We start from the raw sequence: 26,939 nt of genomic DNA, 5'->3' as shown, positions 1-26,939 counted from the left end.
CATAAAAAAAAAAAAAGAAAATGGGCTTTGTGCCACCAACTCAGATGACTTTTTAATGTGCTGTGAAAGAATTAAAGTCCATTTAAGTTGCAAATTTTCTGAACTGTAACAAAGTCCATACAGAAGAGTATGCAAGTGCATATTTTAAAATAAGTAGCTACAACTGCAAACTACAATTGGATTTAATATCCATTTTGAGATTTTAAACTAAACACAATTAAAAAAAATATATTCTATTGACTGCTGTATTGCTGACTGCCTGTATTTTCCTCCCTTCAGCAGAGTCAGTATAGTTGTGGATTGTTTTGTTTACATGCTTATACAACCTCAGTGATATTGGCAAAACTATTCTCAGTAGTGCAAATAAACGTCTTCAGCAATATCTTGCTCATGTGTCAGCTCTATTTAAAATAATGAAACAATATTGCAAAGTTTTTAAATGAGACTCTGAAGCACATGGCATGCACAGCACAGTATAAATGCATGGTTAAGCTGCCACAAAATTTTCTGAAGCCTAACTTCCTACCGTTACACTTACAACAGTCCCCCAAAGTAGGACTACAACTTCTCCAAAGTCCTACAAAGTTCAGAAATCCACTATATAGGTCTTTGGTTTACTCTTCTGAGTTCTCTTAAGTAACTGCTGTGTCATCCACCCACATGTGGACCAGGAACATTTTTAAACCTTCTGCATAAAATGACCACTGAAATGCAACATTCATAGGAGGTGTTTTAAAACAGTAAAAAAAACCACTTGACAAACAAAGCAGCTCCACTAACTATTCTGTTAAGTCACTCTACACACTTCCAGTTTTCTTCCTTTAATAACATTGCTTATGTTGCTCACAATCCTAGGTTTTGCTTTCAAGACACAATTTTTCTTTAGAAAAACAACTGCCTGAATCACAACTGTCAAGCAAACTTTGGCCTTTCTCCTAATCTGCTGTAAACAAACGCTGATCACAAAGTGAAAATGTTAACAAACCCATTACCAAGACAGTAAAAGCAAGTTGTTTCATCTAGTGAAAGATTTGGCAAAAATTTCAAAGATTACAATATTGTTTTGCTTTGACACAGGTTAAGATTGTACTTGTCACTTCCCTTTACGACTTTCAAAGACTGCCAGTCTTGGATGTGAATAGTTTCACGGACTGAAAGGAGCGCTGGGGTTTGTACCGAAAATATCCTTTCAGACCACTGCACTGAGTCACCACAGACCAGCTGCTCTTTGGGGATTGCACATATGGGGGCACTGCTGCAGCAGCACAAGCCAAACTCCTCTTCCACATGAAGGCGTGGTGGTGAAATACAAACTGGGGTGGGACCTAGAGGCAGGAGAGGAAAGCAGAAAAGGGAGGGAATTGGTTTGAGGGACATAGTAGAGAATGAGAAGGAATCCACAGTTACATTCTTTAGAATGAGAGGAAACAAGGAAGAAAGCAAATTTCAGTTTAAAAAAAATTCAAGAGCATGTTTTAAAACCTTACTTGAAATTCTGTTTCAACTACTCCAAAAACCAGTACTGGAGAACTGCAAGAGTTTTCTTATGCACTTGTTAAGAAACAAAAAGTTGAATGGATTTCCTGGTTGTTCCTTATCTGATCCCACTGTAAATTCTGGTAATTTGTTTAATCTCTGTGCATCCACTATTAGGCAACTGAGGAAGGGTAGTCTGAAGCATTCACTTCTGCAGTAGACAACATGAAAGCATGGAATGGAGAGATTACAGGGGAAAAAAGTTATGCTGATGAGCATTTAAACATGTTTTTTTTAGGACAAGGAAATAACTCCCAAACACAGGTGACTGCCTTACTACATGAATGAATTCTACTGCTGGCAGTGACAGAAGTACAAAGATTTACTTAAATTAATTCACTTTGTGATTACAATAAAAACCAACATAATTTACCTCTACAAATAAATTTCCTTAGGATTTATACCTACTGAAAAACAGATGCAGCAAGACTGGAGTAATGGACACCTTGTAATATTCTCCTAGCTTTAAGATGACATGTAGTTTATCTGCAGCTTTCTTCTTCATATATGGAACAAGCCTCTTCACAGGCAGCCATTGTTTGCATTGAACTATATTCATCAGGTAAAAAATAAGTGGCATGGAAGTTACCTTCCTAGCTGACAACACACAAGAAGGATACATAATCCAATGAAATATTTAAAACACAGCACACTGTATTACACATGTAATTTGTTTTTCATTTCAAGTTTATTAAAACTTTAGCAGTACAAATGATCCAGATTATAGATTATCAAAAGACCAAACTGAAGTCCACATCTTTAAAAAAGGCGTTCCCCAAAACGTCTCTAAAACTTTGAGACAACGGAAACATTAAGTCCACAAACTCATCCATGCCTGTCATCATCTGTTCCAGGACTTGTTTCACGATCAGACTTTTTATCCTTACTAGGGGCATGATCTCTCTCCTGACTCTTTGATTTTTGGTTTATTTCTTTATCTGCTGAGGATCTGGTCTTTTCCTTTTCTTTACTGCTGCGTGAGTATGATTTTTTTGATTCTCTCTCTTTGCTACTTGGTCTCTTTTTTGAGTCTGGACTTCTATCCTGATCTCTACTAGATTTCTTATCTCTGCTAGATTCAGGACTACTACTTTCACGGCTTTTTGAACGCCTCTTCCTTTGGCTTTCACTATCATTCCTCTTATATGAGCTTCTACTTTCCCTATTTGAATACCTCTCTCTGTTTCTGCTTTGACTTTCATCCCTCTCTGAACTCCTTGATTCTCTCCTCCTCCTATTTTCTCTTCCTCTGTATTTATCTGGTGTACCTCTCCTTTCTCTACTTCTTGATCTTCCTCTCCTTCTTGTTTCTCTATCCCTATTCCTTGAATAGTCCTTACTTCTACTGCGATCCCTGTCCCTGCTTCTTGATCGTCCTCTCCTACCCCTATCTCTGCTTTTGCTTCGATCCCTGGTTCTGCTGCTGGAGCTGTGTTTTCCTCTAGTATGCTCACGCTCTTTGCTTCTCGACTTGCGTTTCTCCCTGTCTTTGCTCTTCCTATGCTCTTGATCATTACTTCTAGAGCCTGCTCTTTTACTTCTCTCCTTGCTCCTACTTCTTTCTTTCTCTCTCCCTCTAGAATCATAGTGCTTTTCTTTTTCTCTACCTTTCTCATGGTCTCTCTCTTTGCTTCTTGATCTTAGCCTCTTTTCATCATGTCTGCTGTGCCTGGAGTCTCTTTCTTTACTTTTTGATTTCTCTCTGCTTTTACTATGGCTTCTAGATTTAGCTCTCTTCTTGGCTTTACTTTTGTTATGCTTGTCATCTTTTTCTGAATTTCTTCTTGTCTCCCTGTCTTTACTGCTGGATTTGTGATCTTTTTTCTTCTCTTTTTCCCCTCTTCGGCTTGGACTTTCAGAAACTTGCCTGTGGTCTGATATTCGTCTCTCTCTTCCTCTTCCTGGGCTCTTTTGATTATCTTTCTTGGTTTCATTTATTTCACTCCTTGGAGAGAAAAAGATACAATTTTTTAAAAGTTTTCATTTCCCTCCACTCTGAAAAATTAAACCAGAAGTGAGACAGCTTCACAACTAAAACTTCACATCAGATCATTTTTATTAATAACTATGTATTTGCAATAGCATGGTTAAACTCACACACAATTAAATAATGAAATAATCAAGTCATCACCCTGGCTTCTTGAAAGCAATTGTTATTGAAAATCCAAGATAATAGGTATTGCTTTTAAATAAGCAACAACAACAAAAAAAATTAAGAACTAAAAAAAAAAATTAAAATCATGTGCATATATTCCATAAAGAAATAGTCTTACTTGTCTCCCTTTATCCATCTTTCTCCACTAGACACTCTCATTCTTTGAGCTCTTTGCATTTCTTGCCTCCAATGTGGAGGAGTTTCACTGCGCCGGAAGCGATCTCTTGACCTGGATCTGGAAGGTGTCCGGTAACGCTTGGAGGAGAAAAGAGAAAATCATGCCTTAGTTAGTTTGAATTTCACATGCTGTGATACCTAAGTAAGATTTTCACCCCTGGTACTTGGCTCTACATAGCATCTAACAGGACACTTCACATCTATATACCAATGACGAGTTACTAAGTTACTGAAAATGTATCTGACATTTAACTAAAGAGGGAATACACAAAGTCGGATCAAATAACTGATTTTAAGGCAAGATCTACATCAGGATTTTTGTAGTCTGATGTAAGGTTTTTTGCTACTTTTAATTTGCACAAATGCTAATGTTTGTTTACTAACAATGAAGATTCCTATCTTTGACGGGCAATGCAAAAACAGTACTTCACACTTGTTAAGGATTTTAACTAAAAACTTGATAGAGACTTCAGTTATTAAAAATATTTATTACATGCAGCACATAGCATATGGCTTCACAATACTGAAAGAGCCAATTTGACAGCCCCCCATACCAGAAAGGGGAGAAGTCTAACCCACATTCTTGACACCGATGTTACTGGTTCTGTGCTCACTAGAATATGCCTTGAGCTAATTCCATTCACCAATTTAAATATTACCATATTAAATTAAAAAAAAAAAAAAAAAGAATGGTTTTTTCTCACCCCCTTCTCTTTTCAGTCCTCCTTCAAGCCTCAGTCCTCGAATCACTTACAATGCACTTTTTTTAGATCAACTATCCCAATGAATACGATTATTAACACCAGCAGTGAGACTGCTACCACCTTGCTTGTTTTGAAGAACAGATTACAAACATTTACCCTTGGTCCTCTTCCTTTTATTTTCCTTCCAGATCTGGTGACTAATAGTCTTCTCTGGTATGTTGACTGTGAATTTGATAGATTACTAAAAATAATGAAAAGAGAATGATATTATTTGTACAATTACAAAAAGAAGGAAAATTGATATTAAAACCTCTTCAGAAACTAAATGAAAACCCACAATTGTGTTTTCACAGTTTGTGAACACAATAATTTCACAAGATTTCCAGGTTTTTCAATTTTGAAAATAGAATAAATTATAGACTCAGACTGGACAGGTCCAAGGGATGCTAAATGAAATTAAGCCAGTCATTATACATTCTTTTCTCACTAAAACCATTTTCAAAGACTAAGCCTTTCTTCTAGGACAAAGACAATAGTTTCTAATAAATGGAGAAATCTATTTTTCATCCAGCAGTGCTTACAACATAGAACTGTTCAATATGGAAAAGATTCAACATTCTAAACCAGTAATGTGACTGTACCATTGCCAGCACATAGTCAGACTTAAACCAGATATATTACCTCTCTCTTTCCTTCTCTCTGCTTTTTTGCTCTTTTTCTTTCTCATCTACTTTAGGAGGACTTTTCCTCATCAGGAACCGGTTTTCTGGTATAGGAGGAATTTCTTCAGGACGGACAGTAGATAATGGCTGTGCTTCAGTATTTTCATCTTCACTTTCACTGGATGAGCTTTATTTTTGTATAGAAAATACGCATTATGTGTTATTTAGATGAGGGAAGACCCTTCAATCTATTTAAATAATTAAGAAATTACTTTAATTCAATATACAACGATACCACAAGAATCTCAGAAAAGAGAAGTATTTCAGAAACAACTTTTTTCCCTCCATGATATACTTGTTCCAAAATATATAACAGCAGTAGATTTCTAACCAATACTTTTTCTCTACTAATTACAATGGTGCAACACTGAACATATAAATATTCTCCATTTGGATACAACTTTTTGTTCAACTTATTTTCTTTTAAAAACAATCTCGGGTTTACACAAGCATATATAACTGTCTACAAACTATAGTAATTCCAAGCAATTTACAAACTTCTGTAAAAAGGGCTTAGGTATACAAAAACAGTATTTAGGTAGCACTGCCCTAAGTGAATGTTTCTTAAATTTCACTGCTAGCTTAGAAAAATGTGATTTGCACTGTGTCCTGGGGTGAATTTATTATGCTTGTAACCCAAATCATCTGTTCTGTTTATGCTGGATATTAGGTTCTGCACCTTTAAGAATGGTTTTAAGAGCAAAGGGGAGGAGAAGAAGCCCAGAATTTGTTACCAGAAGCTGCACTTGCTCCCCTGCATCCTTCCTCTGGACTGTGTTGTCTGCAGCACAGTGAGAGAGAGCTGTCCTTTGCTTTTAGTTAGTTTTTAGCTAGCTGAGGCAGTGAACTTCCCTGGGCTATGGTTTTTGTTTTTCTTGAAACTGTTCAAACCTGCTCTGGACTGAAAACCTACAAAACCACCAGGAGCTTGCAGCTGTGGCCAGCGGGGCCTGGGACGCTGCATTCCAGCACCAGAGGGACTGAAAACATGAGCCGAGTTACAGCCCACAACAAGGCCTTTCTGAATTTGTCATCTCTTCACAACAGCAAGAGGTTTTATTGTTTAAATATTCATTTTTTATGCTTGTGAATACTTTGCTTGTTAAATAAAATAAAAATTTTCCACTTTTCTCCAAGGAAATATTTTCCCAAACCAATTCGGGGAAGGGGCCACTTGAATCTGCTTTTCTAGAGGGACCCCTTTAGGAGTTTCCTCCCAAAAGTGCCTTAAACCAGGACAAACTGACACAACTTTTATCTCACACTAAAATATGACATAACTATTAGATTCAAATTAACATTCTCAGAAGCAAGACTGCTTTCTCAATTTTATTATCTTCCAGTGAAACTGTAGGAGTTTTGGCATATCAGACAAAAAAAAATGAAGTACGTTAATGTATTAATTTTATATTTAATTTTGCTATATTCTTGCATACTACATTTTTCTAAGTTCTACAGCATATGGTTCAAACTGAATTGTACAGAGCAACAAACTATCCCTACCCATTTCAAACCTACCACTCCAACTTTTCAAGCCAACTGAAGTCTTAGTTCATTCGTTCACTCCTTTACATGCTGCAGTACATAGGCATGTTTTAAAACATGAACATGACTCTTTACCATCATACCAGAAAATTTATTCTTGTATATGGGAACCAACTGTCTCCCAGACTTGCAAAACCTGCATCGCTAGTTTTTACAAACATAGTCTGTAGCTATGAAGACAAGAGAATGGTACTCTATGGTGTACGTGTAACAAAACAAATCTCAAAACTGACCTTTTCTTGCTTTTCTTTCTCTTTTTCTTTTCTTTCTTATGTTTTTTGGAATTTCTTTTGTGTTTCTTTTTTCGTTTTTTAGACTTCTCTTCTGAAGCACTCTCAGAATCTGATGATGAATCAGAAGATGATTCTGAATCGCTTGAACTTCCCGAGTCACTGGATGAGGAAGATGACTTGTGTCTCTTCTTTTCTTCTTTCTTGGCTTTAGATCAGAATAGCAGAGACACACTTTAACATCAAACACTTCTAAACTAATCTCAGAAAAATCACCCATTTTGTATCTAAGATTCTTGTAAATGTGTCATGAGATTACTTCATCAAAAAACTTAAAAACAAACTGACGTTTGGGAAAAACATTCTTTCTCCATAGTACAATAAGGGATATGTCTAGAAAAACAAGACATTTTCATAATTTGGATTTATGAAACTAAGACTGAAATTTATACTGTCAAGCACTTGCAGAACCATGTACGTTTCTGATAATGTTTTAGACAACATAAGCTACATACAAAGAATTCTTTAAAATTTATTTACATGTGTTTATAAAAAAAATTCTTCAGCTTCAGGTTTCGATTAACTTCATCAAATCACTAATAAGAGAAATTTTGAAACAGAAAATAAGAGGTACAGGTTAAACCAAGAACTCGCTGACTTAAGCTCACTAATTTATTGGGTCTTACATTCAGAAAGCAGTGATACAAAGAGTGGTGAAAGGTTTCCTCTTCACAGGGATGCAGAAACAGTGCTGGAAACACTCACTTGCAATTAAGGCTGAAATAACTCTGGGTGACAACAAGCTAGCTGGAGCTTAATTCACAGAACTGCATCAGAGATGTGGCATGTACCCCAACAGAAACAATCCTGGCCCTCTTTTATGGTCATACACTTTAAGGATACTTTTTTTCATGTTATATCCTTAACAAATCCCCACACTGGTAGCATGGATGAAATTCAATTCCATTGCACTAAATCTCATTTATTTTTCAACTTAGCATCACAGACACAAGTCATAGCTGTGTGACAGCTGAGATGAGCTCAGTTGGTCAGAGCTTGGTCAGAGCACCAAGGCTTGACCCTGGTATGGACCGGACCATTCACCTGGTCCATAATTCACAATCCAAAAAAGCTGGACATAATGATTCTTGTGGGCCCCTTCCAACTCAGAATACACTGTAATTCTGTGACTTACACATGGTGTTTTCTATGTGTTTATTCACAAGCCTCACTTGATACAGACTAACAAAAGCCTGACAATGCACTGAAAAACTTCTTTCCCTCACATAATATATTGGTCTTCCAGGTGCAGTATAAACTAGCAAGTACTCTTACCAGTTTAGAGCAGCCTGCTGATTTGAACCAGCTCATTCTCATCAGAAGTTTTTAGGGCTTCTTGAAAAATGCTTCCAAAAGACAATTCTCTACGTTTCTGATTTTTCTTGTATATCCAGACCAAGATAATTGCTGTCTGTTCACAAACTTTTGCTCAACATCCTTATTTTAGCACTATATTTAATAAAAAGTCTCTGTAATGTTGTGTATCAGTTTTAGATTGTCTAAATACATACATATTTACAGAAAGTAATGAGTACATATTTATAAAAGAAAACCAAACATTTCTCTAAATAATTTCAATCAAAGGAGCCAGATGTAGGCCAAGTGGCAATGAAACAAAAAGAATCTCACCTCACCTCTAAATATTAAATATACAATAAGTATTAAAAAAGTTAAATGTTTCTGATGTATTACACCCTCAGTTTTGGTCCATTCAAAGGGAAAAATCCTCATATGGCACCATAGTGTTTCTTACATGCTTTCATAATTATTTAATTATTAAATGCAGTGATTTCCTGTACTTTCTTCCTCCTGCCATGTTTTAAGTGTGTCAAAATATGTGACAGTTTTGTCTGCATTCTTGTAACAAGTTCCAGTATGTTAAAATTACTACTTTAAAATGAGTAATAGATAGAGTAGTAGATAGAACAGGAGGCAAGTTAGTGAGCTGTTACTACAACAAATATAATGTGATTCTTAACGTGCAGCAAGCAGTCAATGGGAGATGTATTTGGGAAATCTATGGCAGGTAGGGAGTTAAAATGACACAGGGGAAAAAAAGACCCAAACTAAAAAGTCCAGAGCTAGTTACACAGCAAAGACAGAGTATCTGGCAAGAGGGTTTGGATGTACTTTCTGGTGACATCTCTGTGCAGCAGCAAATGCTGTTTTGAGTACTGAACCAACCTGGTACTGTACAACTACAGATTACAATAAATAAGACCAATCCTGGAACATGAAGGTCATCAAGCAATAGACTTCTATGTACAGTCTAAATGTTTCAGCTCATTACCTTAAGGATCAGCTTTCAACTTATGACCACGTCTGAAACATACATCACTTCCTACTCTGTTCACTGTGACCTACAGTATTTGTCAGACTTTGTGAGCTACCCTGATCATGCTGCATGACACAGACAAGTACTCTTTGCATCTCAGCTGCTTAGAGTGAAAAGGGCTTAGGTACACAGAACTAGTAGCAAGTCTTATATTAGCCACATGGCTTGAAATTAAGAAGTGACTAGACCAGAAAACAGCTGGATTCGGGCATAAAAGAACAAATTATACTATCTTGTAATTCATAGCAGTGACAAGCAAATAGTTACTTTATAGCAAATCAAATAACCTTATAAATTATGAATGCAGCCATAATCTACCTTAATTGCAGAAAGCACACTTTTATAAGCAGTGATTCTACAGGGAAATCTGTGACATCAAAGAAAGTCATTAATCAAGTCTAGCACTGCTCTGTGCAGAATGCCCTAGAAATTCACTTTTTGTGAGGAATCTTGACTAGAGACTCTCATAAAAAACTACCCACTGCACAAAGCCATTTGATTTTTTGTTTGTTTGTTTTGAATCAGTGTCAATATATGTCCCAGATAACTTTGGCTCAGCAAAGGTATATAACCTCAAACAGTGCAGCAGGCTTGTTGACTAGGACCTCTTTTACAAAACTGGCACCAAACTCCCACCTGTCTTTATGAAAATTAACAGAACATTTATTGTTCCACAGTTTTTCTTGTGAGCTGTACTAGCTTAGCTAGTCTGTAATAATCTTTCTAAATACTGGGTTAATACTTTGCTTTCTTTTTTTTCTCCCCAGAACTCAGGATTTTCCCTAGAACTTTAAGATCTTCTAAAAATTATACCACTTGGCCAGAGAAATTATTTTATAATTTTTTAATCTTCTCCTTTTCACTTATTCCTACAACTTTAAGGAAATAAAAAAGAAAAAGAAAGGAAAATATGACAAACATTCCACTTTGCTAGGTGATCATCTTCCCATGTTAAAAGCTTATCTAGGCCTCTGCAACATTGTAACTGCGATCATTGTATCATTCAATTCATAGAATCCAGTAACATAGCTCTGTCATCATCCACTCATTCCTAAATAAATCCAATTCTTCCACCTAAGGAGATAATTTGCATAATTGATAAAGCATTTCATCTGGATATTGACTTTGTGAAAATCAGATCACCTTCCCTCAACTTCAAACTATGACAAAACCACTCATACCAAGCACCTTGCTTTTTAGTGTGATTCCTTCTGCTAGTGCCATCTTACATGTTAAACCCACGTATCAGTTCTATTTTCATTCCATGGAGACCTAATCCCTTTCTTTGGGTTGCCTACCAGACAAGCTCATACAATAAATATTTAAGACCCCCTTGCTATCCTAATGTACTCTCCCACAGAAATTCATCACTGTAGCTCCCTCACAGGCAATCTCCTTATTCCTTTGTCTTAAAATTAAGTTCTTAAAAGCAGCCTTCTTTGATAATTGCCTCATAATTTACAGAATCAGCTCCCTTTTATCTCCCATAGTACTGTGCCACAAACAGTTCAACTGTTAGATGACTCTGTTGATGATCTTGCATGACACTGACTGCATCCCAGAAACTGCTCCTCCTGTCTGGATTCCCCTCCCAGGAACTGACAAGTCCAAGGACCTCTCCTGCTTCATTTGTGACCTTTGGACAGCAGCTTGTCAAATTTGCTTCAGCTGATGTGCTGTCACACAGTTCCTCCTTTTTCTACTGCTTCAGGCAGCATAGCTCATCAGAGGTTCCATGCTGGGCATTTAGTGAACAGTTCAAGCCATGCTGCCATCTTTCACAGTTGTGGCCCAGTTCCCACTGTAGGTCTTACACACAGCCTTCCCCTTTCAAAAACAGGATTCTCTACACACTAGAATTTCCACCATGGTCTCTCACACAGCATCTTTATCACACTGGCTGTGCATTAGTACCCATCAGGGCCACCATCTTCCCCCACATTCTGCTCTGCCCTTCACATGCCTGATCCTGGTGCATAAAGCTTCATGTTCTCCAAACATTCCTACTGCACATTATTATCTACAACTGAGCCTTACAGCTTTAGAGACTGGGCTATCCCATCACCCCAGCATCAATTTCCCCTCTTGGCACACCAAGCCAACCATAGAAACCAGAGCTGCAATGAATGAAGCAGTACAGAGTCAGAGGTACAAGAACACAGAGAAATGGGTAAAGGCAACACAAGTCAAATCTCTCCAGAAGCCTGTTCTCTTTTAAGAGAAGCTACAGAGAAAACAAAATTTTTGTATTTATTTCACACACTGTTTGGATGACAAGCACTTTAAAGCCCTGCTAAAGGCTGCAGGTCATCAAACTGCTCCGTGACAAAAGTTTCATTTAGTCATTCAAGAGTTCTAGAGTGGACTTCAAAGGGAGTGAGATGATCCAATGAAGACATCTATGCAAGTGGGTATCTCATCCCCTGGTTTCACCTATCCTGTACCTGTACTGTTTTATTTTCTAGTTACAGCACCTGTGCATTTCCTAAGAGATGCCATGCTCCGGAATACTGTCAAAAAAAACCATAATTGTATCCTAACACAAGGCATGATCCAGAACCTTTCAGAAGTCAGGAGCTAAAAGATAACTTTGCTTGGAATTCTGTGGTATTGAAGAGATCACCTCAGCTGCCAAAGTCATTCTGCCAAATAGCACAAGAAATTACCAAAAAGGAGGTGAAAAAACAAAAGCTGAAGTTCAAATGCTTACATTTTCCTTTGCCCAAACAAACAGTTTTTCTTGTGCTGTGCAACCCTTCCCAGTATGTAATGTGCTAAGAATGAAGTAGCAATCAAAATAAGCATCTTGGCTTTCCACTAATGAGATTCTCCGTGGTGACAGGAACATCTTAGATTCTGCTTCTCTCAGAAAATAAGGCTTGATCCAAGCTCTCATACTATGTTCAATTCTGCCATGGCAGAGCAGGACATCCTTTCCAGAAAGAAAGATAGGTTCTATCATATTCCTCTTTAAAAATAGTTTATAGTAACTTATAAAGTGTATGAGCTAAAGATCCAAACCCAGACTTTTATAATCTAAGTGCCCGTTTGGAAGAGTTACCTTAGAGCAACCTGAAACAAGTTCAATACCTTCCAAAGAAGTACCAGTTATCAAATAAAGTCAGACTTGCCACCAATCTTAACATAGCACTCTACTTGATATGACAAGTGCTTGCCAGCTTTGTACTAAAATGTAGTTAGTATAAGAAAATTCAGTACAGGAGAAGCTTTGAAAAAAGCAGGTATGACTGTTCTTTAATGTCTTTTGCATCAACAACTTTTAAGTTCTTTAGAAGACAGACTGCTCTGTGATGTCAGACACCTTTTCACCAACTGTGACATCATCTACCACAAATTAGTTTTAAATATTTTTATAAGAAGCCAGCATGGAAGAAAACAAGCAAAATTACCTCACATGTACAGTTAAACTTTACCTTTGGATTTTGGAATTAATTCTCCACAACTCAGTATGCGTACTTCAGCATATGGTTTACTGGATGCATCTGTTTTCTGGTTTTCTATTTCTCTCACAACTTCTTGACCTGAGATGACTTGTCCAAAAACAACATGATGCCTGAAGAACATAAAAAAAAATAAGTATTCTTAGTACTTAATTTTCTCAAGGCAGTTCTCAAAAAATGTGTTAAGAAAATAAGAGATATTTACCCATCTAAATGAGGTGTTGGTTTAGTTGTTCTGTTGTTTCGAGATTTTAAATTGAAGAGAAAAAACAAAATCAATATTAATGAAAAGCAGTCATCATTCAAAGCATGTAATCTACACATAGGAAGGTGAACATTATTTTGAGTGCACTAACAAAATTGAACAAAACCAATATATATCAGTCTATGTTTGTGTACAGTAAAAATATTTAATGTTTTCTATGTTAACCTACCTATTCAATGAAACACCGATTGCTACATTTTACTGAAAAAACCCCAAAATTGCACATAAACTTCTATACAGAATCCTCATACAGGATATAATAAGTTTCTACTTATTGAATTATATAAATACTACCAGGAACCGATACAAAAATCTGTATTAAAAATGCAAATAACCTTTTATACATTAGAAAACAATGAGAAAGCAGGAAGAAAAAGTATCTGCATGTAGAGATTACTTGACATAGAAGCAGAACTGACTCTCAACCTTCCCCTATACCAGCATTACTAAGGCATACATGTCAGTTATGGAAGAGTAGAAAACTGAGATGATTGGAGTAATGACCATTTAGAAATCCCAAAATCAGGTTTTAATGATGACATCCACAACTCTTTATGTTAACTAAGGCCATGAAACGTGGGTAAGAGTGATGTATTTTGAGAACATTTTCTGTAGATAATTTAGATTTTAAAAGGGTCTACTGCAATGTATTTTTAGAATTTAAGTTTTACCTATAAGTAAGACTGTACTGGAAAGCTATTTTGTGATTTAAAAAAACCCTCTACTACTTTGGAGAACCCCAAGAGATGTTTTACCACGTCACTGAAAAGAATTTATTAGAGTACTCAGAATTTTACAGGAAACGAACAGGTTTGCTTTTTTGTCCAAGTTTGAACACAGCTACTGAAAACTACCAAAGGTCTTTTTGCACAGAAAATTAAATACAAATAAGCACATTAGGGGTAAAAACAAGTACATTAGGAAAATGGCTACTTCTTGACAACCTGGTAAAAAACCATCCATTTTGGCTTTGCACAGGAGCTAGTCTTCAATATTTAAAAGGATTCCCTTTACAACTTACAAATAGCAAACCATAGATACATTTCAAGACATTTCAATACTTACATAAAGAACTGTGAACCATTTGTATCTTTCCCTCGGTTGGCCATTGAAAGGAGAAATTCTTTGTTGTGCTTTACAGCAAAACTTTCATCTAAAGAAAGTGTTTTCAGTTACTTTTTAAGCATACGATATATGCTTAGGTAAATGCTATAATCTAAGTAAATTAATCCTAGTTAAATTAATCTGTTCATTCTATGTAACAAGGAGAAATATAAATCAAATCATTTATAGCCTGAGAGGAAAAAAATTAAAATTTAGTATTCTCGCACAAAAGATCTCTCTCCTACCAACGTTAGCAGAGTTGCTTAAGTTGTTGCTCTGTTTTTCTTTGAAACAGAAGCTGTGTATTAACTATTAATAAATCCCTATTTTTCAGGCATTTTGTTGTTCTGTTTTTTTGGTTTTTTTTTTTTTTTTTAAGTACACATAGATATTTTGATAGCAATCCCAAACAACTTGTTTGTCTGACAGACAGAGATGAATTTATCAAGCTGGTCATTAAGAAAATTAGTTTAACTTCAATGAATCCTTCCTATGAGCAAGGAATTTTTAATAGTTCGAACTAAATCCCAAAGAAACTATTAAATGTAAAAAGTGTAAAATGTAATCACTATTCTTCATTTAAGACACCTGTAAGAAATAATCCTCTCCCTTCTTTCCCAAAACAGCAAAAAGGCTTTTGGGGAAAGGAAACTGCAGACATGAGGACATTTGTTCAATATTGTTTGGATGCAGATGGCAGGAGGAAGTATTAACAAAGAAAAATGTACAATATTCATAATGCTACTGTCACTAGCCATGACAGGGATGGTCCCACTCACTCTCCAATCACTTGTACAATAGCATCAAATGTCAATCTAATCCTATGGTGCATTGGTTAATTGATCCAGCCAAGTTGGACAGCCAGCCTGCTATTGTCAGAAGATAAGTGGAGGTTGTGCTCATTTTCCCGTTTCTCCCAGCCATACATTTCCTCAAATCCAGCTACTCATTTGTGTTGGTTCTTATACTTGCCAAATTGGATCCACTCACTAACATGGGAATATATAATTTTTTTTTGCTGCAATAATCTTTAGGAATTTTAGCAAGCTGAATCAGGCTAAAGTTTGATCAGAGAGTCTGTGCAAGATAAGGCCTCCTCCCTCTTTTGGCATTTGCAAACTGTTCATTCCACTGAATGTAAATTTGCAGCCTGGCCCAACTACAGCAGTGAATAATTATTGTGTGTGCTGTGCTGCAAGCTCAGACAACCAATGGTAAAAAAAAGTATCCTGGAGGGGTGAAGGGCTCAACCTTGCCTGGGTGGCACCTACCCAGCACCTGGGCTTAGGTGTAACACAACTGCTCCAATAAACACAGATGCTCCACTACGTTCTGGACAAACACAGGCTGAGAAACACAGCAACTATAACTTTCTCTGCAACACTGGCTGAGAAAGAAACAGGACTGTGAGAAAACGAAAAGCTCTATCTTTAATTCGTATTGGGCTCAGGGAAGTAGGGTTTTGTGCATTTTTTAAATAAAAATTTGCAAGGAAACACAACCCCATCCACACCTTTCTCCTTTTCCCTCAAAGAGAAAACCGTCCCCAGCTTTTAGCTAGCTGAGTGAGCCAAAAGTACATGTCTAAAATCAGCAATAAAAACATAAATCTGGTAAAAGGGACAAATACAAAGGAATTCAGTTTCAGCTTTTCTTTTATTAAAATGGTTCATATCTTGGAAGCAAAATAACTTAAATGGGACAGTCAAAAGCCTTCAAGACCAGACAAGATCTTTTAAAAAAATGGAATTCAGGTTTACAGAACAGAGACTACGGAATGTAAAGGTGATTGTTTATTTTAACATCAAAATCGAACAGGCTGATAGAACTCTTACCTTCAAAAAAGCCACCATAAATGGATTCTCCTCCTCTGCCATTTCCTTAAAAGATGAAAAGTGACAATAAAAGTAGTAATTAAAGGAGTTATATTATGTGGAAGGTGCTTCATAATACTGATGCAACTGCATCCAGGTCAGTGACATAATTCTTCAAGATATTGAAACACAATCAAGATGCATCTTTGTAATTCAAAAGCAAAAATTGTGGAAAACAAGAAAGTATTCTCCCATATATTCACCAAGAGTCTCCCTTTTTATTTTATTTCCCAGCAGCAGATACAATACTTTATTCTCACACTTTAACCTTTCAATAGTAGGTATTTGGTTCTCTGAATACTTGAGATAACTTGAGCAAAAGTGTGTACAAAAGTTTATTATACAGGTTCTCACACAGAAGAAAGGGGAAAAAGCAGTGATATCTGCCAGAGAATGATTAACTTAAGTAAATGGTTCTACATAGAACTTTTGCAATGTTTTATTACATAAGTGGCAAAATTTTCTTTAAGGATTTGTATCATACCTTCACTGAAGTCACCTCCTTGGATCATAAAATCTTTCACAACCCGGTGAAACAGACAACTCTTGTAATGCAATGGCTTTTGGGTGGACTTTCCTGTACCCTTTTCACCTAAAGAAAACAATGAACAAAACCAAAAATTACTCTCTGCATCTGTAGAATCTTCATTACAAAAAAGTTCTATGTAAAGCACTCAACCAAAATAATCTTCTGGCTTCTGAGGCAGACACTTACATGTAATACCAGTAATAAACTGGCATTTAAGAAAGCAGTGCAGAAACTGTCTCTGTCTCTACAGTTATACTAGAAGAACTCCTTACTGGCATTAGGATACAATTCTGGTCACTTCCATGCAGATTAACTGAAGCTAAACATCCAGTTTACATTTATGACAACTGGTATTGCTCAGAAACATGCAAGAAACAATCAGATCTGTAGTTAGAAGACAGCAAGGTTAAGGTACCATAAAAACTTGCAAGAAACCCATAGAGGCAGGGGAAGAAGGAGGACTCTCATTCCCTCCCCCACTCATGGTGACTGACAACTGCCATCTTCTTGCATCAGATCTGCTGTTTAAGCAAACCCTGTTTCAGCTACAACACAATGGCCTCTCCCTGCTCAAAGAGAGAAGATTTCTGCTGAGTTAGCAAGATGAATGGCTCGTGGTGGGTCCTTGAAAGTAACAGTAATCAGTGGGACTTCTCAGGGAAGACCACTTCCTCTTCATGCTGGCAAACTGTTAGACAGCATCTTCCTATAATCTTATTCTGACCAATTAAACTGGCAGGTTTTGACAAGGGCAGTTCCTCCAAACTTACAGGTGTCTCCACATGGATTTGACGAGCTAGAAAAAGCCCCAATTTTGATAGCAACTCTGATAAATGTGAAGCTGTGTATGTACCACTAACTGAGTATGCCAGGAAAACATGGAGCTGTTGACCTGTGTTTCATGAAGACAGCCAGAAAAAAAAGATGAGTAAGGAAAACAAAAATTAAGTCTAAATAATTTGCTGATGATCAATATCAAACTTTCTGTGTATTTTTTCTCAATGTTCCTGTATGTGTTAAGGTAGCAAACTAGTTCAGGATCTGAATTTGATTATGTATGTCAGTAACAGAGGATGAACTTAGTCACACTTATTGCTGACCTGAAATGCTGTTGAAGACTTCAATTCACAAATCTAAGGCAGTAGTAGGGAATAACACCTTTATTCAATAATCTGACCTTTGAGCAATTGACAGCAGATCAAGAATGCCACAGTCATGTGTTAACATAGTCACAGTCATTAAAATCCATTAAAGTTCAAATTTGTTAACAAATTTTGATAATCTGATTTTGTGACATTAAACCTATTTTCAGATCAGATAATGTCTACATTCCTGCAGACATCCTGAATGGTGTACTGCATGACTGTAATCATGTATCCACACCTGATTCAGATCACATTAGTACTGCTGAGGGATTCACTATTAACAGCTACCGGCTCTGAAAAACCACAAAGCTGGAAGGAAAGGAAGTAGAAAAAGCTGAAGACAGAAAGCAGATATGCTATTTATGTATTCACAAAGTTATTCTTATGACGATAAACTCAAGTTTTGCTAAACTGTCAGTATTTGCAACAAACATGCTGTCTACAGGAAAGTAATTCTGTTTGTAAATGTTTTGAAGGGAGAATCTACTGAGTATTTTACACTTTCAATTGGAGTAGAAATGACCAGTGTCCATCAAGAAATTAAAATAACAGAAAAAGCAACTGATGAATAAAAGGATCACCTTTCAAATTCCACAAAGTATCATAAGACTGAAAAGTAAATCTACACAATTGACCTTTTGTTGGCTACCTTTCAAGACTGAATGATGTTATATAATGTGAACAGTAGTATCTGTGCTAGTAACAGAAAATCAGCTTACTGTGCCTGTATTTAAAGTCAGTTAGTATATACTCCCTGCAACATACTAAGCCAAAGCTACAACTGCTTTGACTCTACATCATGTGTAGGATCATATGTGTGCCATCAGCTAAATATTCAGAGGTGACAAGAACCAACGCTGAACTCACTTTCATATTCAAGAAAATATCACTAATAATAACAGACATCAAACTAGTTAACGTGGCATTACATTAAACATTACAGATAAAATAGTGAAATCCACAAACCTGTGCAAAGGCAGCGAAAATTCTCACATGTCTTTGGACACACATCTGAAAACAATTCAAACACCACTCTTCCAGCTAGAAAAAAAACCAAAACCACCATATTTACTGTGAAGCTAAATTGTATTTGTAGCATTCCTATACATATCTGAGTATCATGCTACTGAATTGATACATTAATTTTCTTACCGGGTACATTGTTGATGGCTATATCAAAAAAGCAACGAGGTCTCTGGACTTTCACTCCCATGGCTTCAGAAGTCTAACTACTGTAAGTAATAAAAATAAAATTTAGTTTTTCCTTCTGTGCACTGGAATCACGTGTAAGTCAATACAAAAGTCAGTAAAAACTGGAGAAAAGCAAACAAAAAACCCCAGAGAGCAAACATTAGCATTTTTTGAAGTTCAAAAAATGCCAAGTACTTTAGGTCATTTTCATGTGTTGTAGCCCCAGATGAGTGATTTTATTCATGTTTGCTGCAATAACATTAAATTTAAACTTGAGTGCCATAGTTAAAGTGGGGAAATACAAAAGGAAAAGATCCTGTGAGATACAGGCAAGACTTTAGCATTCAATTTTCAAATTTCAGCTTTTCCTGCATTTCTGTCATGGCAGGAATTGCTGGCAGTTACCAGTCATTGCTCCAATTAGGATTCAAACCGTTCTTGATAAAAAAAATACAAGGGTGTAGCTGTTTCAGAACTGCTTCTAAGTGAAATTATTTTGCTTTTTTATTGTCTCTTTTCCTTTCATGCCATTGCTTATATCTTGGGATACCATCACTGGTAACATTTAAAAGATGTATAGAGGCATAGTGTTGCTTAAAGACATGGTTTGGTTGTAGACTTGCTACTGTTAGATTTACTATTACACTCCATGTTAAGGAGTTTTTCCAGCCTAAATGATTCTGTGATTCCTTATAGAAAATTTTAATGCAGCTTTTGCCCTAGACTATATAAATCCTTTTACTTTTGTGTAACAAGCTATGTCTTAATTCCATTTGTGTCTCTAACATCCGAACATTATGTACAACCATATTCTTTTCTTTTTCTAAATCCCTAGCCTCTCTGAGTTACTTCAGACTGGGGAAAAAAAAAAAAAAAACCACCAAAACAAAAAACAAACAGTGACTGCAAAAGGATCTGTAAGACAGGAATACTTTTTCCAGAATTTGGACTATAATCCATACATTTTCAGTCTTAATTATTTCTTATTGCCAGAAAACATGGCTCAAAGCTAGATGACATACTGCACACATCTCTCCTAAAGCTGCACTCATAGCTGTACCACAGAACATCCTTGAAAAATGCCATTGTCACCATCTGCCACTTGCAGCATATGAACAAGTGGCCATAAAAAATTGAGACAGCAGTGTAATCATATTAGCCTATATTCTCCCTACTTGTGCTGTCACTCCTACCATTTTGCTAAGATTACACAGCAAAAATTCCCAAGAACAATGCATGACTGGTTTAAATTTAAACACTGCTCAGTAGTTCATTATTCATGTGATTTTTAGCATGACAAGATTTAAAAAAAATGCAGAATCTCACTAGATATTCTCTACGTGTGTAACAAATACATTCATACACACAAGCCAGACACTGGTCCAAAGCAGCAGGCTTATCTCAGTCTGCTTGAATTGAATTAGCATTTCTCTCCTATTAGTACAACCAATTTAGTAGCTGGCAGAGAAGCAAACAGAGAAGATGCCCATAGCTGAAAGCCCCGATGCCATCAGGTCAGCAGGAGGCTGCCCAGGTCACCACCCCGCTGCACAGACTGCAGCAGTGCAAGGCAGGCAGGGTGTGCCCAAGGCAGGGATCACACAGGGCAGCGGACAGGCTGCTTTCAGAACTGAGACAGCCAAAGCACAGCCACTCACTGTCAGGGGCAGAACAGACTACACAGCTGCATGGGGATACTTTTTTCAAGGAAACCTTTCACAATAAATGCTGTAATAAATATTACAACATTTAATAATAGCACCAATGTATACTGTTTTATTATTATTATTTTAATACCACCAATAAATATTGTTTGGTGCTAGAACTGCCATTTTTAACTTCTAAGACTTCTAAGGAGCATCAGTACCACAACTGATTGGCTGCTTGTTCTCAAACTTCAACTATTCAATTAATTTAAGTATCTAATGGTTAAGTGAGAAGGAATTTCTTGCTTTACTAGCAGTTTGCTTGAGAAATGTAGAGGTATGCCTTAACATTTATATACAGCATTTTAGCCAAAATAAATGACAACTATCTTAATTTTTATTTCAAACACTGATGACTAAAGCCATGTTGTGAAATGAATATAAATATACCTATGTCAGTCAATGTTTAACTCTGTTTTGTAGACTATGGGAGAAAGAAATCAGGAGAATTCTACCCAACTCTCTATCCTTACCAAGTTTTCTCAGTTTGATGTTTTTCTACCTCTACATTGTTTCATGAAGAGTGGAACAAACAAATTTAGTCCATATTCTAACCATTACCTCCAACGTATCCTTCACTTTCCCTAAATCCTCCAATAATATCCCCTAAACACCAGCTGCACTAGATTCTAAATGACAGGTATGGCAATGGGTCAGTATGAACCCCCTGAATGGACACCAGGCCAAGCAAATGTATCTCACTCTCGAGCTCATGGTGCCCAGAAAACCAGGCTAAGATATCAGTGACATTTATCCCACCTACCTCACAAGCCAAGTTAGCATTTCTTCTCCAATATATTTAAGTATTCTTTGCACTGTTATTTCAGCCAGACCTTTTCCTGTGCTACAGGGCAAAGTACCAAGTTACAAATGGTCCTTAAAATTAATAATTGCTATTCATGTAGTAACACCAAACACAATCTTCTACGCACTGATCATTTAAAACCTGTCCGAATTAAAAACAAGTACAGGGAGTCTGAATGTTAAATACAAAATCAACAAAGAAAACCACAAAAAATATGCCAAGAATAAAGTCAGAAAATATCAACAATGAAGTCAGAAAATACAAGCTCAGTAGCACTATATATCTGATAACAATAGGGCTTAATTGATTTGCGCTATTTGTCTCTCAAAATTTATTTTCCATCAGAACATGGATATTCTTAATCCTCAATACCCTGCATTTTTAAATTGTGATCTTGATAGAATTTCACTAGTGAAAGGAATATGAATTTTACGTGAACCCAAAAGATGCTTACTATACATACATTCAAAAATGTGCTATGGAGGACAATCTTGGTAAGTCAGATCACTTTTTCCTTCCAAAACTCTAAGAAAGGACAAGATACCAGCCCAAGTACTACTCTGAAATTTTCAAGTTATTCATCATTCTCAACCACCTTCCATTTGAAGAGGCTCTTACTAAGTCTAAGTAGAATCTATAACCAAAAAAAACCCAAAGCCAACCAAGTACCTAAAATATCACTTCAGTGTATCTAAAAAAATGGCTTGTTTCTTTTATGTCTGAAAGTAGAATTACATTCAGCTTAGAGCATATTGTCAACAAATAAACCAAAGTACTTAGTCTTGTCAGAACAGCTGCATCCACAACCAACATTTCACCAACTGTGTTGCCCAGGGTTCACATTACTTCACACCTCCATCAGTCTCATTATTTTGTTTAAATACTTGCAGGATAAAGCTGACCAGATCAAGGCCAGGCTACCAGCAGCTCTTCTCCTTCAAAATTATCTGTGCCAATGGAAAAAGATAACTATCCCAAACTGTTCACAAGTATTTCCGTCAGGGATTATCACTTATATTTGTTGATGTGTTTAAAAAACACATCTTGAGGAATTTTATTTCCAAAATCACCTGTGCTAGCAGGGATCTAGTAATAATACTTTTTAACATACACTAGAGCCTTTTGACTGAACAGGCTAGAAAGCCCTCACAAATGCACATCAACTTTGTATCAGCATGTCATGCATCCCAAAGAAGGTGACAGCAAGCAGCAATACAGCAGTGTTTCCTTGTTTCATAGGAGGGAAAAACCAACCATCTCTATAATTGTGCTGAACTACTGATTTGTTTCAGTCCCAGTACAGGACAGAATAGTAAACAAAGACTTTTTGGTAGGAAAAGAATTCATTGTGTCATATTTCTTCACTTGCTTGCCAGTTCTTTCAGATTTTTAATTTCTCCTTTACCTTGCCTTTGAACTTGCTTCCTTGCATCAACTTACAAGTACCTGCACTGATCTTTATTCAATGTCCAAATGAAGTAAACAATGAAGTATAAAAATTCACATTCCTACCATTTTGTTTCACACCAAGGCAGCAAGACTAAACTACATTGATACTATATTTCAAAGACAGGCATATAGAATCTCCAGAAATGTATTTTAAAGCAAAACTTTGCATTCAGAAAATGCAAATGCACAAACTGAACACAGAACATATATTCTTTAAGGCTGTGGCTGCAGTCACTTGAAGACAATATAAAAGAGGGCTGATATACAACAGAAGGTTCCTACATCCATGTGTTTAGCTTGCCTACAAGTGGCTACATGGCTGCATAAAAACCACACTTTTCCTCCTCCCTCCACAGAAAGATACAGCAGCAGCACGCATCAGCCTAAAGTGATGGCAGAGGCATAGACTAAAAATGTTACAAGTTCTTTCCAGTACGGATTAAACTGGAAGTGAATTTATGATTGTGAAATGGAAGTCATCATTTGTTCATAGATCCATTCCTGTGACAGAGCTTGCAGCTGTGTTAGCATGATACCAAAGATGTGAACAACAAAAACCTGAACAGATCAACCCTCTATCTCCATAATTTCTTTAGCATTTTTCCCTAAACACCATCATCTTTTCCTCTATATTTCATTATCTGAACACTCTGAATTAGCAGCAATGACATCTAAGGAAATGAATTTTTTTCATTTCACTAATCAGCAGCACAGGATTTTTGTTGCCAAATTTAGGAATAATGTGCTACACTAGAACACATTTCAGATTTAGGATGACGTCTTTGCAATCACATGGATTTAACACACCTACAAGAAAGAAAATATTTGCTTTCTACACAGCTCTATGAAATTTATGTAGAAAGACTTTCAAGTCATCACTAAAAATCATGCATTACAAGCATTCAATCTGACAGTCCCTTCAAAAGAAAAACTGCCCATAAAATAAAACTTTCAATATTTCTGCAGGCAAAAAGTGATTCACACCACTTTTCACCAGGCCTCTTCTCTACAACAGTGTTAGAAGTATTTACTAGACTACTGACATAGGATTTGTTTCCCTCTAAAGAAGGAAATCAGACACCTGACAATATCAACCATTGTCTTCCATGGAAATGAGGCAAGGGAGACTTAAGAAAATATCACCCTTAGATAGGCCCTGCCTAAATATGCAGTACATATTCCTAACCCTACTGCACCAGTAAATCACTTAGCCCACTTTCAGTATGATTTTTTGCAATTACGAACATTAATTTAGTCTTCTTGTGCTAAAGTATAATGAATGCACACCCAGTTTTAATACCCCAGCTGGAGGAGCATAAAATTCAGCTGGGAAGGTAGTAACATCCTGAAACTGTTTACACAGAAATAGAGGCTCCTACTGGATCATCCCCTTTATTTTTTTCTAGAAAAGGGTTATCTACGATGAAAAAAATGGTAAAATATCCAACCTTGTCGTGCTCTTGTCACTTGCAACTAAAAATCTTTGTTGTCGAGTCTTAGTCATGATTTTCTATTGTCTAATTTACATGGAAAGGACTTTTTCTCCTATGTTATGATTTGTGTAAAAATACAGGTGTTTTCTGTCAGGTCTGTACACAAATAGGTGCACTTGTTGGTGTGAATCCATGAACTTTTATTTTAAAACTTAAAAAAGTGCTAAGAAAAGGCAAGTTTATGCTTTGTATGAAAGGGAAAAAAACCTTTTACAGGGTGTAATCTCCAAGTCATGCAAATCCCAAAATTAATTTCAGCAGTGGAATCCTTTTCTACCTGTTACTGGAGATGAGAGTAAGGCAAGAACAACCATGCAACAGTAAGAGACATCTTTAAATGCCAACCAATATTTGTCAACCATAACAAAAAAAACCCCAACTTGTTGTATCATGTTCTACTCATTTCTCTGCTCCTCTAGATCCCTTCTATATTTCATCCCAGCCTCTGACCTAAACCTCACTGCATTAGAAGATGGCCACATTTTTTCCCTGGCACTTACTAACTCTCTTACAAATGGAAGCTGGCCCCTAAATTACAATTGCATGGAGGAGTGAACTAGCAGTGGAGAAATCATGCTGCAACACAGTAAAATTATTCACTCTATTACACATTCTTTACTCTAAATTCCCTCATAACCCTCAGATTTTCTGAGATCCTATGAGGAAAAAAACCCAAATCTTCCCTTCATAGCTTGATGACTGCTAGCTGATTAAAGCAATAATGTTTGTTTCACAGAAGAGGACTGAAAGAATGGGAAGACTTAATGAGAAATATAGTCCCAAAGGGTGCTCTCACAGAACTACTGATGCTGCTATTCTTTTTATGCTACCCTTCAGATCTACTGCACATACAGGAAAAGACATTATTTCTGAAATTTTTATACATAGTTTTTATAAATGGATAAATCAAGCTCTGTGAGTTTACACAAATGAATGCTTCATAAATCATGCCTAATGTACAAATTGTTACCATAATTTTATTGTGGTAGCACCTAAAAATCTGAGCCATGCTGGACCCCAATGCAATGGGAATAGTGAAACAAAATGGTGGGGAAAAGATTAAAAAAAACCCAACAGCATGAAACCACACCAAAAAAACCACTAGTAACATTTATCATTGTCAAAAGAACAGCCTCTTCTGCTGACAATATAGAAAAAAAAACATGAAACCTCCAAAATAGTTTCTCAGAAAAACTACACCCTAGAAAATAGAATATATGCAAGATAATATTCAGACACTTCTCTTAAATCAGGTCTCAGATGACTACTAAATAGAATTAACTTAACCAGTCAAACATTAGGAAACTACTGGCCAAAATCACTTTATCATTATTTATAAGTTTTCTAATTGTGACTGAACTTAAAAGCAATGTTTAGCACTACAACAGATGTTCTGTCCACACTTTCAGTGAGCTATTTCTCTTAAGTCTCTCAAGGCCTCTTCAAGGCCTCAAAGTACAGCCATATAAACGCAGCACTTAAGAGTTTGCTCATGGCCGCAAACAAAATGAGCCTAAAACTCAATACTCATAGAAGTCTTAGGAAATCCTTAAAAGAGAGAGGCAGAGGAGTCTCCTGCCAGACACGGATAGCTCCTACAGGCTCCACTTTCCTAGGAGAGGCCTGCAGAGGGGAGAACATGTGGCACGCAGACAGCCCCGTTCCTTCCTCGTCCAGGGGAGGAGGGAAGACTCATTCAAACTCCGCAGCCAGCACCCGAGCAGGGCGCTCGCTGCGGACACAGACCCGCGGCCAGCCGGGCTGCGGAGAGGCACAGCCGGCCTGGCACACCCGACCCCGGCGCGATGTGCGCCAGGCCCCCGGCGCCGCTTCACCCGCCCCTGCCGCTGCCGCCTGCCTCGGGCCGCACTCGCAGCTCCTCACACGCCTTCCCTCGCAGGGGCCGCCCTCACCGGGATGCCGCGGTCCGCCTGCCCCCCGCACAAGGGCGGCCGGGCCGCGCCAGGGGCGTGCGCGAGGAGGCGGCGCGGGCGGCCGCCCCAGGCCCGCTCCGAAGCGGCGGTCGGGCCGGCCGGGAAGGGCCGGGGCTCCTTCCCGCGCGGTGACCGAGCCTCAGGCCCCGCGGTGCCGCGACCTCCTCCTCCACCGTCCGCCCAGCCCCCGGCGCGGCCCGGGCGACGGCCCTCCCTCGGCCGCGCCGGCGCCCGGCGCTGCCCGGCGGCGCGGCCGGCACTCACCCGCTGGCGGCCCTGGTAGCCGCGCGCTGCTCAGCGCCGCGCTGCCGCCATGTTGGAGCTGGTGCGGCACGGACTGCGTCAGTGGCGGGCAGGGCGGGAGCGGCGGCGCGGGGGCGGCGCGCCGGGGCGGGCGGGGGAGTGCGGCGGCGGGAGCGGCGTTCTCCCGGCCCGGGCACGGTGCGGGGGGCCGCGGGCAGCGACACAGCCCAGCCCGGCGGCGCGGGCCGCTCGCGAGGAGCCGGAGCGGCTGGGGGA

General features: G+C 37.8%; 1 protein-coding gene across 1 annotated transcript; it reads right to left on the bottom strand.

Annotated features, from left to right (window-relative positions):
* Nucleotides 1-2,205: 2,205 nt before the first annotated feature.
* On the bottom strand, nucleotides 2,206-26,803 carry PPIG (peptidylprolyl isomerase G). The gene is made up of 13 exons (XM_021534772.2): nucleotides 26,685-26,803; nucleotides 18,995-19,074; nucleotides 18,809-18,883; nucleotides 16,653-16,760; nucleotides 16,130-16,174; nucleotides 14,256-14,343; nucleotides 13,131-13,160; nucleotides 12,899-13,038; nucleotides 7,073-7,277; nucleotides 5,254-5,421; nucleotides 4,729-4,813; nucleotides 3,810-3,946; nucleotides 2,206-3,481 (listed from the first exon to the last, which is right to left on the bottom strand). Exons 2-13 carry the CDS (start codon nucleotides 19,053-19,055, stop codon nucleotides 2,362-2,364), a joined length of 2,262 nt encoding a protein of 753 aa, XP_021390447.2. The 5' UTR covers nucleotides 19,056-19,074; nucleotides 26,685-26,803; the 3' UTR covers nucleotides 2,206-2,361.
* Nucleotides 26,804-26,939: the final 136 nt, after the last annotated feature.

Source organism: Lonchura striata, chromosome 8 (genome assembly GCF_046129695.1).
Source record: "Lonchura striata isolate bLonStr1 chromosome 8, bLonStr1.mat, whole genome shotgun sequence".
Lineage (NCBI taxonomy): Eukaryota > Metazoa > Chordata > Aves > Passeriformes > Estrildidae > Lonchura > Lonchura striata.
This window is presented reverse-complemented; position numbering and strand designations above follow the sequence as displayed.

Excerpts from the sequence above, each read along its gene's own strand:
- PPIG (XM_021534772.2), bottom strand. The coding sequence starts at position 19,055 with ATGGGAGTGAAAGTCCAGAGACCTCGTTGCTTTTTTGATATAGCCATC. Across the intron at positions 18,884-18,994 it reads AGCCATCAACAATGTACCCG|CTGGAAGAGTGGTGTTTGAA; the intron begins GTAAGAAAATTA and ends TTTTTTTTCTAG. Across the intron at positions 3,947-4,728 it reads TAAAAGGAAGAGGACCAAGG|CGTTACCGGACACCTTCCAG; the intron begins GTAAATGTTTGT and ends TTCTCCTCCAAG.